This window comes from Rhinoderma darwinii, chromosome 6 (assembly GCF_050947455.1).
Source record: "Rhinoderma darwinii isolate aRhiDar2 chromosome 6, aRhiDar2.hap1, whole genome shotgun sequence".
In the NCBI taxonomy this organism is placed as follows: Eukaryota; Metazoa; Chordata; class Amphibia; order Anura; family Rhinodermatidae; genus Rhinoderma; species Rhinoderma darwinii.
Genome location: NC_134692.1, coordinates 136,816,632 through 136,830,118, shown reverse-complemented (window position 1 = coordinate 136,830,118; position 13,487 = coordinate 136,816,632). Strand labels below are relative to the sequence as shown.

The 13,487-nt window shown below is 45.4% G+C and overlaps 1 protein-coding gene across 1 annotated transcript; it reads left to right on the top strand.

The window, feature by feature from the left end:
* The first annotated feature begins 1,023 nt into the window (after positions 1-1,023).
* Positions 1,024-11,411, top strand: CIAO3 (cytosolic iron-sulfur assembly component 3). The gene is made up of 11 exons (XM_075830584.1): positions 1,024-1,235; positions 3,055-3,150; positions 4,089-4,232; positions 5,436-5,568; positions 6,013-6,147; positions 6,636-6,754; positions 6,841-6,970; positions 7,063-7,135; positions 8,666-8,803; positions 8,932-9,089; positions 9,655-11,411. Exons 1-11 carry the CDS (start codon positions 1,170-1,172, stop codon positions 9,891-9,893), a joined length of 1,431 nt encoding a protein of 476 aa, XP_075686699.1. The 5' UTR covers positions 1,024-1,169; the 3' UTR covers positions 9,894-11,411.
* Positions 11,412-13,487: the final 2,076 nt, after the last annotated feature.

Below are 13,487 nucleotides of genomic sequence, written 5' to 3'. Positions count from 1 at the left end.
ATTGAAATCAATGGGAGGCAAGAAAAAAAAGTGTCGTTCGTTTGGAGCAACTGAGTTTTTTGCAGGAAGAAAATCTGCCTCAAAATTCAGTTTGGAAATTTGAGGCAGATTTCCCTCTCCCTGCACGCTGATTTTCGCTGCGTTTTTCGCCCGCGGCCATTGAGCGCTGCGGGCATAAAACGGCGTGAAATACGCTTTCTCTGCCTCCCATTGATGTCAATGGGAGGTCAGAGGCGTAAACGCTTGAAGATAGGGCATGTCGCTTATTTCACCCGCCAGCCGTTTTTCCCGCTCGCGGGGAAAAAAAACGCCTCCGCCTCATATTGAAATCAATGGGAGGCATTTTCGGCCGTTTTTTGGAGCGTTTTTAGGCTCGAAATTTCAAAATCTGCCTCAAAAATCCTGAAGGATTTTTTCTGCTTGGCAAAAAACAGTGCGCACATACCCTTATAGGAGTCTTTTTGACGGTACCGTTAGGTGCACTGTTGCTGTTACTGTTATGGGGGCACTGTGGTTGGTACTTCCGTCAGAGTCCTGTAGCTGTACCGTTAGATGACACTGTGGATGTAGCTGGTACTATTTGGGGGCACTGTGGCTGGTACTGTTATGGGGTACTCTGGCTGTGACTGGTACTTTTATGGGGCACTCTGGCTGTGACTGGTACTGTTAAGGGGGCACTGTGATTAGCTGGCACTAATATGTGTTCAAGAGCATTAGGTTTCGGATGTGACCATAGTGGGGTATAATTCCAAAGTATTTTCTCAAACTAGTCAAGTGTGACAAAAAAAATCCTCACAAATGGCGCATCCGCTGCACAACAAGCCGCATAACGGGGAACTAGAGGATTTGCATTGCTGCCGCCCTCGTTTCACTGTGAGGAAGGATGTGAGAATGGACACTATTGCGTCCATTTATAGTAGGTGAAATTGAATTTCAACTCTTCTGGAAATTCCTTCAATCTGGACTAGAGCTCCCAGAATGCACTTGGCTCCGCAAAACCTCGGCCATTAGAAGCTGTTTTCCCGCGCTTTTCCCGAATCTCTACACTACACCAATCACAGTCTGTGCTGTAATGTACGGAGCTGCTTTACAGCAGTGTGGCACATCGATTTTACCTCAGGTTTGCAGCATAAGCATCCGGACGGTCACTTTACGGCAGTGTGGCAGAAATGGCGTCTCACTTTAGTGGAGTACTGCAACTGACAGACTTGGATGATTATATCGGCCCCTCACAGGTACAGTAATGTTATTGGGGTCGGTAATAACTATCAGCCAGTATATGTGTGTGAGGACGGGGGGGACGACTCGTAGTTACACGGTGACAACAGGCGGGGAATGGCGGAGGGACGTTTGACAGGCGCAGGAGGGCATCATGTCGTGACATTGTCACTGGATGTCGTGGTCACTGGGCTCCAGTCGGGACACTGAGCAGAACAGGGTGTATCACGTCACGCCTCATTTTTAATGTATTGGCCAACTGCATAACCAGCAATCACCCAATATAATATTATTGGATTAGTCCATTTATTGATGGTGTGGGGGGGTGTATATAACTTTCTGTGCTGCCTAGAATACAACTCCCCCTGAACGGGTACTTCAGTGTCTGCAACCTACGGTGAAACTACATCTCCCAGCATGCCCTCACATCTGCAGACTTTCAGGGCATTCTGGGAGTTGTAGTTCTACCACACTGGTATAATTAAAAAGTTCTGCAACTCTCATATACTTGGTTTAAATTCCTCACTATTTTCAAGATCTATGCTTGATGTCAGTGAATGGGAATATTCTCGTTTACGTGAGAAGCTGAAAAAAAAAGTATAAGGGCTTGTCCACGTGTAACGGAATTGCTGCAGAAAATTTCTGCAGCATTTCCGTTGAAACGAGCAGACAATCCGCTGCGGAAAAATCGCACCATTTCCTTTGTTTTTTTACTGCAGAATATGGTGCGGATTTTCCTGCGTTTTTTTCATTGCTGGGTGATAATGACCTCTCCTGTGAAAAACGCAGCACTTCAGTCCACTTTCCGCAGCAGGAATGGACGTGCTGTGGTACGAAAAATAGGCATCGCAGGTGAATTTCTGCTCGGAAATTGTACGCATCGTGTGGATAAGATTTGTTAAATCTCACCCACTTTGCTGCTACTGTATTCCGCTGTGTATTTTTTGTCCGCAACTCCGTTACGTGTGGACGAGCTCTAAATTTAATACTTCTCCCAGCTGAGCGTTTGTTCCAAACTAACAGGCCTAACTATGTTGCTGTTAGTTCGGGTCCTTGGGGTATGTCCACACGGCATATTTTCAGCCGTTTTTCGAGACGTAAACGGCTAAAAATATGGAGACTGAACGCCTCCAAACGTCTGCCCATTGATTTCAATGACAAAAATGGCGTTTTGTTCCGATGGGGCGTTTTTTACACGGTAGTTTGGAAAAAACGCGCGTAAAAAGAAGCGCATGTCACTTTTGGAGCCATCTTTCATGGTCTTATTAGAAAAAACGTCCGTAAAAACGCTTGATGCTTAAACGGTTGACGATCGGAAGCTGTTTTCCCTTGAAAACATCTCCGTATTTTACAGCCGTTTTTAGTCTAGCGTGTGAACATACCCTTTGACCTGCAGCCGAAATACAGACCCAAAAGTGCGGCTGCATTAAGGCCGTCAGACAGAGCTCGGACCCCAAGACTGAAATTAAGCAGAACCCCTGTGGACCTCACCATAAAGTCAATTGGCCTCATTAATCAAAACTGTTGTTGTTGCCTATAGCAACCAATAAGCGTTCAGCTTTCATTTCTCAGACTGCTGTGGAAAAATGAAAGCTGCACTGTGATTGGTTTCTAAGGTTAACAAGGTCCAGCTCAGCTTTCATTTCTCAAACTGCTGTGGAAAAATAAAAGCTGCACTGTGATTGGTTGCTATGGTTAACAAGGTCCAGCTCAGCTTTCATATTTCAAACTGCTGTGGACAAATGAAAGCTGCACTGTGATTGGTTGCTATGGGCAACAAGGTTCAGTTTTAAATAAGGCCCAATATGTTTTATGATGATGTTTTTTTTTCTGCAGGATTGTATAAAACCAGTTAAAGTTGAAAAGAAACCTGGAAAAGGAGCCGCCAAGATCCGCATTGAAGATGATGGGAGTTATTTTCAAATCAATCAGGTGAGAATTATGAGAATAAGAACACGAAATCTGTGGCATTCTACATTGCATTGCTTCTAGGGGAGAATACGGTGCCTCACAATGGGCACCATACAGCGGCTCATGGAATACCTACGGTTCCGTGATACTTGAACCGAGCCCCGGGCACCCCAGTATAGGGAGCAGTGAGGTTTCCGTATGTCATACATCCCACCCGATTACGCCTCTATGGCATGTGCAGGTCACATACCCTGAAGTGCATTGTGTGAAAACCCTTTTAAAGCGGTTTGACACTTCCACCGACTGGTACATCGAACCTTCATAGAGAAATATAGCGACACTACGGATTCACTGTATAGATGTCCCTGTATATGGTGCCACTATGGAAGACCAGACTACGAGTATGGCGGTGGATAAAATGTCAATCCTTTTGAAATTCGACATGGTACGGTGCCGGATTATCAGGGTATGTGCACACGTAGTGTTTTCAGCCGTTTTTACGGCCGTAAACGTCCCTAAAAACGGCTGAAAAATCGGAAGCAGAACGCCTCCAAACGTCTGCCCATTGACTTCAATGGGAAAAACGGCGTTCTGTTCCGACGGGCTGTTTTTCAAAGCAGCCGTGTAAAAAACGGCCACGAAAAAGAAGTGCAGGTCACTTCTTCAGCCGCTTTTGGAGCCGTTTTTCCATAGACTCTATAGAAAAACGGCTGTAAAAAACGTCTGAAAATCAGGTGCTGTTTTCCCTTGAAAACAGCTCCGTATTTTCAGACGTTTTTTATTTTGTGTGTGAACATACCCTCAGAGTTTCGGGATCATTGAATGCTGGATCAAAGGAATTAAAAAAAAAAAAGATATGGAGTCGATAGGGTATAAAAACACAAGGGATGGGCATGAAACGCAGGACACCCCACATGATATGAGCAGAAGTTGGATGGAGGTGTTTTTATGACCTGCAGGATGGAGCTTCCCAGAAACTGGAGAAGGCAAAGATCACCCTGAACGACTGTCTGGCCTGCAGTGGATGTGTGACCTCCGCAGAGACCGTCCTGATCACACAGCAGAGTCACGAGGAGCTGTACAAGATACTGGAGCAAAATAAGGTAAATCCACGGCTGACTGCAGGTAATCCCCAATATCCTTCTCCTTCCATATTCTACCTATAGGGGTCCAGGAAGCTCGGCTATGAGGAGCTGCTGTAGGGTCCATGTCACAGGCAGCTCTGCAATGTGACAATTCCACCATATTGCTCCTTATATCCGAACTTCCTGGATGTGTGACAGGAGGGGAGTGGGATGTTGGGCTTTCCTGCAGGTACGCCTACATTTTTAGCTTTTATGGGGAAGTCAGGCTTTTAATTCCAAACTAAACATCTTACTAGAAAAAATGTTATGCTAGCGCACATGTTCTTATAGCAGGGAAGGAATCTTAGGATAAGTACACACAGGGCAGATACGCTGCGTAAAAGTAAACCGCGTATCCGTCCCGGAAGCCGCAGGGAATTCTATCCGAAAAACAGAACTAAATTGGGGTGCAGTTTTTCGGGCGGAATCTCCAGTGCGGAAACAGTGATAATTTTTTTTTTTTCATATTTACTCCGCTCTCCGTTGTCATAGCCACGCGTCCCTCTGCTCCGAGTACAGCCCGGCCTCCTGGGATGACGCTGCAGCAGTCACGTGGGATGAAACCTCATCCTTGGAGGCCGGGCTGTACTCGGAGCAGAGGATCACTTGGCTTTGACAATGGCCTAGAGTAAGTATTAGTCCTTTTATTATTAAAGAACCAATTCTTTTTTTTCTGTTTTTTGATTTATGCAGCGGAATCGCAGCTTTTCCGCTGCAAAATCATTGCATTTGCCTACATGTTGCGTAAACGAAGAGCAGCGATTCCGCAGCATAAATCGACATGCTGCCGATTAAAAAAAAAAACGCACCGTTTCTCGGCTGAATCTCATCCACTCTGCTGCTGCTGTAATACGCTGCAGATTTTTAAAAATCCTTTGCGAAAAATCTGCAGTGTTTACGCTGTGCGAGTCCCTATTAAAGTGAACCTCCACCCAAAAGCGAAACGTCTTAGTGCTCCAGAATTCTCATGCGCAGTGTGAAGTCTTTCATAGTTACCTCCTCCCTCCTCCCCTCTCACTGCCAGTCACAGCGTGATTTGCTTTTATTTGTCACACCCACAGTCAATGAACTGCTAAACTGTGAGATGACTGTGTGAAAGGTCCAGAAGGGGTTGTAGTGAAGCTTCTCCTGTTACAATTTCTGCAGATTAAAAGTCCTTTATTTCTCCTGCTTCTTCCTCAGGTTGAGGATCCCGTGCAGCAGAAGTTGGTTGTGGTGTCCGTCTCTCCGCAGTCACGGGCCTCTCTGGCTACAAAGTTTAACCTCAGCATCCAGGAAACGGCACAGAAATTGACATCGTTCTTCAAACAGTTGGGTGAGAAGCTAAATATGTCCTTAAAGGCACAGTCTACTTGACACATCCATAAGTCCTATTAGACCATATGGAGGTTATAGAGAGGGAGTCCCCACTAAGGACCTCAGCTGCTCTTGCTCTGTGGGATCTGACCCCTTTGGACCAAACACCATTGATATGAGTAGGTACCGTCATTCTTGATCTCTCCTACAGAAACTCTTATGAGTGAGAAGCGGCTTCCCCCAAAAACTGCTCATCATCAAAGTGAACAACCCCTTTAAGTAACCTCACTTGTGAATGTGCTCTTGTTGACTTGGAAAAGCTGGATAGCAACCAATATGACCACCATTACAGCAGTGGTTGTCATTCAGCCTTCCCAGACTGATGAACGCCAAGACCCCCTTGGCTCCCACCCACCGCTCACATATCCTTGCATAACGAGGTTAATTTGTCTTCACTTTTTAGGGGTTCACTATGTTTTTGACACCAGTTTCTCCAGGAACTTCAGCCTGTTGGAAAGTCAACGAGAGTTTATACAACGCTACAAGAGACAGCAGGAAGATAAGAAGTCTCTGCCCATGATGGCCTCAGCCTGCCCAGGTACGTATATAGATTATATATACATGTATATTGTATAAAAATAATGATGACCAACTGGAGGATCCTTAACAATCTCCTAAAGATGCATAAAGGAGAATTCCCACATCCCACGTCTTATATATCTGCAACAGCGGAGATTGGTGGAGGCCTTTCCTCTCTTTAGGAGCTCCAGTTGTCTGTCCACCATAAATGCAGTGCAGTCCCTGGTGCCCGGTTTTCAGACCTTCCCTCTGGGTCCCCATATCTGTGGGACACCCCTGGACTATGCAGACCACATGATCATTCCTAAACGGAGCAAATTAAGTCTGACAACACAGTTCCCACGCTCCTTCTGCAGACTTCCAAACCTGTCTAGAGAGAAAGACACCCCCGCCCCCCGCAGCACCGCCGGCTTTCATAGCTCTGGTTATACTGGAGTGATGGGACAATATGCTTCCTGTCTAGAATAAAGACCACAATGGCAATTACTGACCTTTGTTCTCTTCTAGGTTGGATTTGTTATGCTGAGAAAACTCATGGCTCCCTTATTATCCCGTACATCAGTGTCATCAAATCTCCACAGCAAGTCATGGGATCGCTGGTGAAGACCTACTTTGCAAAGGAAAAGGTGAAGAATTCTATCTATCTATTTCTTATAATTCTCTATCTTTCTATCTCATAATTTCTCTTACGTTTATTTTCCGATCAACACAGAACCTAAAGCCAAACCAGATCTACCACGTCACGGTGATGCCGTGTTATGATAAGAAGCTGGAGGCCTCGAGGCCGGACTTCTTCAACCAGGAATACGAGACTCGAGATGTCGATTGTGTCATCACCACTGGTGAGAAGTGAGGACACTTATCACCGGGCATCCTCTGGGTGGTGTTGTTGTGTTTTACGAAGGCCGGTGCTAATAAAATTTGTTTCTAAAAGGGGAAGTGATGCGGATCCTGGAGCAGGAGGGAATATCTTTGCCTGATGTGAATCCCTGTCCCCTTGACACACAGTAAGTATTTAGTATTTTTATATTAATTTCTAAGAAGACCTCCTCCTTAAAGGGGTTGTTCAGGTTGGGGGCTGTTTTTTATACTAATGACCCATCCACAGGATAAGTCATCAGTATATGATCGGTGGGGGTTCTGATACCCGGACCCTGCACCGATCAGCTGTCTCGGCTGCCTCCAGGCACCGAAAGCAATGCAGTGGTCGGTGCCAGAAGCAGAAGGCTCCGGTCACAGTATAGCAGCCGTGCTGGGTTACTGCAGCTCTGCTCCTATTCAACCGGAACAGCTGATTGGTGCGGCGTCCGGGTGTCAGAACCCCACCAATCATATACTGGGGACCTATCCTGTGGATAGGTCATCAGTATAAAACCTAGCCCCCAACCTGGACAACCCCTTTAACACTGAAATGCACTCGTGGCTCACTGGTTAGCTCTGTGGTCTTGCAGCATCGGGGTCCTGGTTTCAAAGCTGAGCAGGGGAAATATCTACACCTGAGAGCTGCATTCACAATTCTGCTGATTGTTATGTAGACCCTCCCCCTTTCCCAACAGCAAAGCTGAGCTCCTATAAGACAGTTAGTTTTTCCTACGTCAGATGACTGTACAGTGCCTGGTGTATAGGCGACACTTCCAAGAATGTAAATCACCAGAGCAAGCTCTGTAAACACACTGATCTAAGAGGGAATGCTGGGAGATTGCAGCTTTAAAACTTGGAGTATAATACAGGATGTAACTCAGGATCAGTACAGGATAAGTAATGTATGTATACAGTGACTCCACCAGCAGAATAGTGAGTGCAGCTCTGGAGTATAATACATGAAGTAACTCAGGATCCGTACCAGATAAGTAATGTAATGTATGTACACAGTGACTCCACCAGCAGAATAGTCAGTGCAGCTCTGGAGTATAATACATGAAGTAACTCAGGATCCGTACCAGATAAGTAATGTAATGTATGTACACAGTGACTCCACCAGCAGAATAGTGAGTGCAGCTCTGGAGTATAATACAGGATGTAACTCAGGATCAGTACAGGATAAGTAATGTATGTACACAGTGACTCCACCAGCAGAATAGTGAGTACAGCTCTGGAGTATAATACAGGATGTAACTCCGGATCAGTACAGGATAAGTAATGTAATGTATGTACACAGTGACTCCACCAGCAGAATAGTGAGTGCAGCTCTGGAGTATAATACAGTATGTAACACAGGATCAGTACAGGATAAGTAATGTAATGTATGTACACAGTGACTCCACCAGCAGAATAGTGAGTGCAGCTCTGGAGTATAATACAGGATGTAACTCAGGATCAGTACAGGATAAGTAATGTATGTACACAGTGACTCCACCAGCAGAATAGTGAGGGCAGCTCTGGAGTATAATAAAGGCTGTAACTGAGGATAAGTAGAGGATAAGTAATGGTTGTACACAGTGACTCCGCCAGAAGAATAGTGAATTTGCATGGGCTTTTGAGTTGTTTGGAGATGGGATATGAAGTTTTCTTGGATATTAAGGATTGTCTCTCTGTAGGTTCAGCAGTGCGGTGGACAATGAACCATTGGGACATGAAGGTGGGGGATCCGGCGGATACCTAGAACATATATTTAAATATGCAGCTCAAGAACTCTTTGGCCTCCATGTGGATGAGATCAAATACAAGCCTCTAAAGTAAGATCTGGTCCACTGCTGTATCTCCAAGCTGATGGTCTCCGCATGTTATTGGTGGGGTCACTTGGTGACCCCCTCCTGCACCTGATGAATAAATTCATCTCTGGTCATTTTTTTACTCTGTCCAGGAACAAAGACTTCCAGGAGGTGACGCTGGAGAAGGACGGGGAGGTGCTGTTGCAGTTTGCACTGGCTTATGGCTTCCGAAACATTCAGAATCTGGTACAGAAGTTAAAAAGAGGGCGCTGCGCCTACCACTATGTGGAGGTGATGGCCTGTCCTTCAGGTAACTCCTCTCACAGGGTGTCCTGCCTCAAATAAATGTTCTTAGCAAAATAATAAGGATATCTTGCTTTATCTCAGATAGCGGGCGCTAAATCTTAAAGTAAATTTTTGGAATTTCGTTTTTTAAGAGCGTTTGGATTCCTTATAAGACATTGAGCATCATAATCTGACTCTGGGTAATGCTTTATATCGTGGTAGATTTGTGCTGGAGCTGCTTTGTTAACTAAGAACATGTGTGCTGTAGCTGCTGCCTCACTTTATGGCATTGTGGGTAGCTGCTGTCTCATTTTATGGCATCGCTAGGCTCTACCTGCCTCACTTTATGGCAAAGCTGGGTTCTAGCTCTTCTCTCACTTTATGACATGGCTGGGTTCTAGCTCTTCTCTCACTTTATGGCATGGCTGGGTTCTGAATGATACCTCACTTTATAGCATGGCCTGACTATTACAGCAAGGATGTTCACTTTGGGCATAACTAAAGGCAGACATGTTACATAAAGAGATGTTAGAAACTTGCCAGTGTCCCGATCACTGCCCTCCCCATAACTCTGGTTCATTCTGTTTCAGGGTGTTTGAATGGAGGCGGACAAATCCGAGCAGAAGGCGAGGTCGGGAAGGACTTGCTGCAGAAGGTGGAGCAGCTGTATATGTCGGTGAGGACGGAGTCTCCAGAGCGGAATGACCGAGTAAAAGAGCTTTATGAGCAGTGGCTGGGAGGTGAGGACAGCCCCGGGGTGACGGCCGCTCTGCACACGCAGTACCACGCCGTGGAGAAGATCACCTCCGGCCTCACCATTAAATGGTGATTGACTCAACCCGACATTTCTAAATTAAAAATCCGGACGATATCGGCACCTGGGTTTTATCCTATGTAACCACATCATGGCAGGACTGTCCTAGCAAAATTAGATTTGGGAGGTGGGAATGTATGAGAGCTTACCTTCCTGCCGCAGCTTGTGTAGCGACTTGTGCATTGTCCAATCAACACAGGGAGTTGACAATAATGCTCCTGTAACCGCAGCTTTTCTTTGTCATGTCTGATTTGGTAAAAAGAAATCTGCAGCAGAATTTTCCGCAAGTCGTCAGCGATTCTGCAGCAAAATCTGCATTTGTTACATGCGGATTGTGTTGTGGATTTCACCCGATACGTTAAAGCGGTGAAGTCCGCGTGGATTTTTCTCCACTACATGGGGATGGGGTTTTAAAAATCCCTTCACATGTATTGTACTGTACTTTGCTGCTGATTTGCTGTGTGGAATATTCTACGCCGTATGCTATTAAAAAGGGGTTGCATCAGGCTACAAGACCATGGCTGCTTTCTTCCTGAAACAGCGCCACTCCTTTCCATGGTCTGTGTTTGGTATTGCAGTTCCGCCCCATTCAAGTGAATACCAGAAGTCGCCCATGGACAAGGGTGGCGCTGTCTTTGGAAGAACGCAGTCACGTTTTTCTAATCTCAGTCAAGCCCTTCCACTACTCCCACCACCTCTTCCTCTAGGAAGCCATTTGTGCTTGTGTAATGTATACAGTGATTTGGGTTTGTATTCTCTTTTTTTTACTTTTCTCCTAATACAATTTGCTGCGCACACCCTGTGTTTAATTTGTGGCTTGAATTTTAAATTTGTTTTCAGGTCCAAATTTCTGTGCCGATGAGTTTCTTAATATATTTTTATAGCAGTCAGAGTCCTGTTTTTCTGATACAAAGCTCCAAATCCCCTGCATAGCCATAGAGGTAAATTATAAAATTATGTGTGCCTGCAGCCACCACTAGGGGGAGCTTAGTGTAGATGGATTTATTATTCAAGAGTTTAATGGGAGCTTTATACGTTTTAGTGTTTGTTTGTTTTTATTTTGCACTGATTTTAAAGGGGTTGTCCATAATTAGAAAAACATGGCTGCTTTCTTCTGCCAACAGGTTGTGTCTGGTATTGCAGCTCCGCTCCATTGAAGTGAATGGTGCGGAGCTGCAATGCCACACACAACCTGTAGAGAGATGTGGCGCTGTTTTTGGAAGAAAGCAGACCTGTTTTTCTAATCCTTTAAGCATAACCATTCCTGTGCACTGCAATGACGTTCCGCTCTTTTGACTAATACAAGGTGCTGCTCCTCCCCCATCCTTTCTCTGCCAATCAATGCACTTTGGGAGTCTGGGGGCAACAACTTGAACCCTGGATGTCAAAGAGCACTTACGCCCTGTTGATGTCCATAGTGTGTAGGTGACAGGTTCTCTTTAAATCTCCATGATTACCTCTGATTGTATATGAAATCATTTGTTTCTCTTGTGTTACATTGTTTGTAAATAATAAAATATTTGCATTTCTTTATTTCTTCAATTGCTTCGTCCATAGGACATCACATTACGTGGAGTCAGGCAAAGAGGGTGGTCTACAACCAGTGGCTTACCAGCTGCTGTGACACTACAACTACCAGCATGCTCTGACAGCCGCAGGCTGTTAGGGCATAGTGGGAGTTGTAGTTTCACAACAGCTGGAAATTCATATGTTGTAGATGCTACACTTGCAAGTAGAACTAAAAGGGTAACTAAACTTTTAAAAAAACTTTTCACCTGTCAGAAGTTTTGAGTGGTGGGGGTGCGAGCACCGAGACCCCCACCCGTCGCTAAAACAAAACGGGTGAGCGCTGTGTTGCTTAGTTTCTGATCGGCTTTCCACGGAGCGGTGTTCTGGCTCAATAGAAAGTCTATTAGTCCGCACACTGTTCAGAAACTAAGCGGCACAGCACTCACCCTTTGCCGCTTCGGTTTAGCGATCGGTGGGGGGGGTCTCAGTTCTCGGACCCCCACCGATCAAAACTTCTGACGTGTCACTATGATATGTTAAAAGTTAAAAATAAAAAAAAAAGTTTAGTGACCCATTAATGCCCGCAGCGCTATCATACCCTCATGTTACATTTAAGGCCGGCAGCACGCACGTTGCGATGCGAGGCTAACAACACACGAGACTACACATACGGTATGAATACTTCACTTCTTAGTCTGTGGATCCTAAATAACGTGACGTCATCAGTGTCAGATGTTGAGTAGAGAGCGGCCAAGCAATTCATAGATTGACCAGTCCATAGAATACAATGTACAAATCAATTAGCCACATGTACCCCAATGGCTGGTGATTTGCTGATAGGATCTGCCAACAATCTCATAGTTATCGGGATGGCCCTGCTGTCACCTGTCTCAGTGGACACATGGGTTGGATTTTGTCCGGTCTAATCCTCTGTTGCCACATAGATAAGCGGCGCAGGTCTATAGTAGCTGCTGAGCCAAAGAGTCCTATTAATGGAGGATTCTCTTCTGGCTATGGCCGGATTGTATATTTTATTAACTTTGTTAACAACAGAAGCATCAACTGCAATGGCGACATCTCTTGTATGTTCTTTTATAACCAGATACCTGTAGTTGTCGTCCGAGACCCAAATGATCTTCGCCTCCGTGGTTCATCCACCAATAAATCGTTACTTTTTGTTTGCACGTGCCATAACCTATCACTGTAGGATTCTGTCACTTTGTGTCGTTCTTGCATCCTGACAATTTGTTCTCATGGAGTTGTCAGGGATTAGAAGAAAGGGCCACTCTGGTGGATAGGCTGTGTTTGGTATTGCAGTATTAGACACAACTTCTGGACAAGAGTGGCAATGTCCTAAAACAAAAAACACAACCCATTTGGTCCAAATGCACACAATGCGTATTTCGGACGGATTTGCCGAACGTATTTTCGCGCGGCAAATTCGCAGCGTAATTATAGTAACAGCAAAGTAAGGCGGAGTTCACATGGGACGGATACACTGCGTAAAAGCACGCATCGTATCCGTCCTGTGCACCGCAGGGAATCCCGAATGAAAAACTGAATCGCTCGAGGGAGGAACAGAGATTTCTGGGTAATTATAAGGTGTTTTTTTTTACGGTGGAATCGCTGCGAACGCACTGCAAAAAATGCAACAGCTGTTATTTGTTGCGGGATTTACCTCCCCATAGAATTCAATGGGGAAAACCTGCAACAAATAAGCATTAATTACTCAAATACAATTGACATGCTGCGGAATAAAATTCGGCACCGCAGGTCAATTTCTGAGCGTTTTTTCCGCTTCGTCTTTGCGCAGCGTGTTGAGGAGATTTGTTTTGATCTCATCCACTTTGCTGCTACTGGATTTGCTGCGGATTCTCTGCAATAAATTCCATTGCGGAAAAAACCGCAGTATTTATGCAACGTGAATGGCCGTTACGGAGGTAGCGTAGTATGTGAGCGACGCTGTTTCCATCATTTCTACTCCGTTCTATGGGGCTGACGCAAGCGAGTTATGCTGTTTCCGTAACTCCCGACCATGTAATCAGGAAGTGGTCAGGGGGCAGCGTGTGAACAAAAAGCTAGAACAGGGATTAGGGGCCC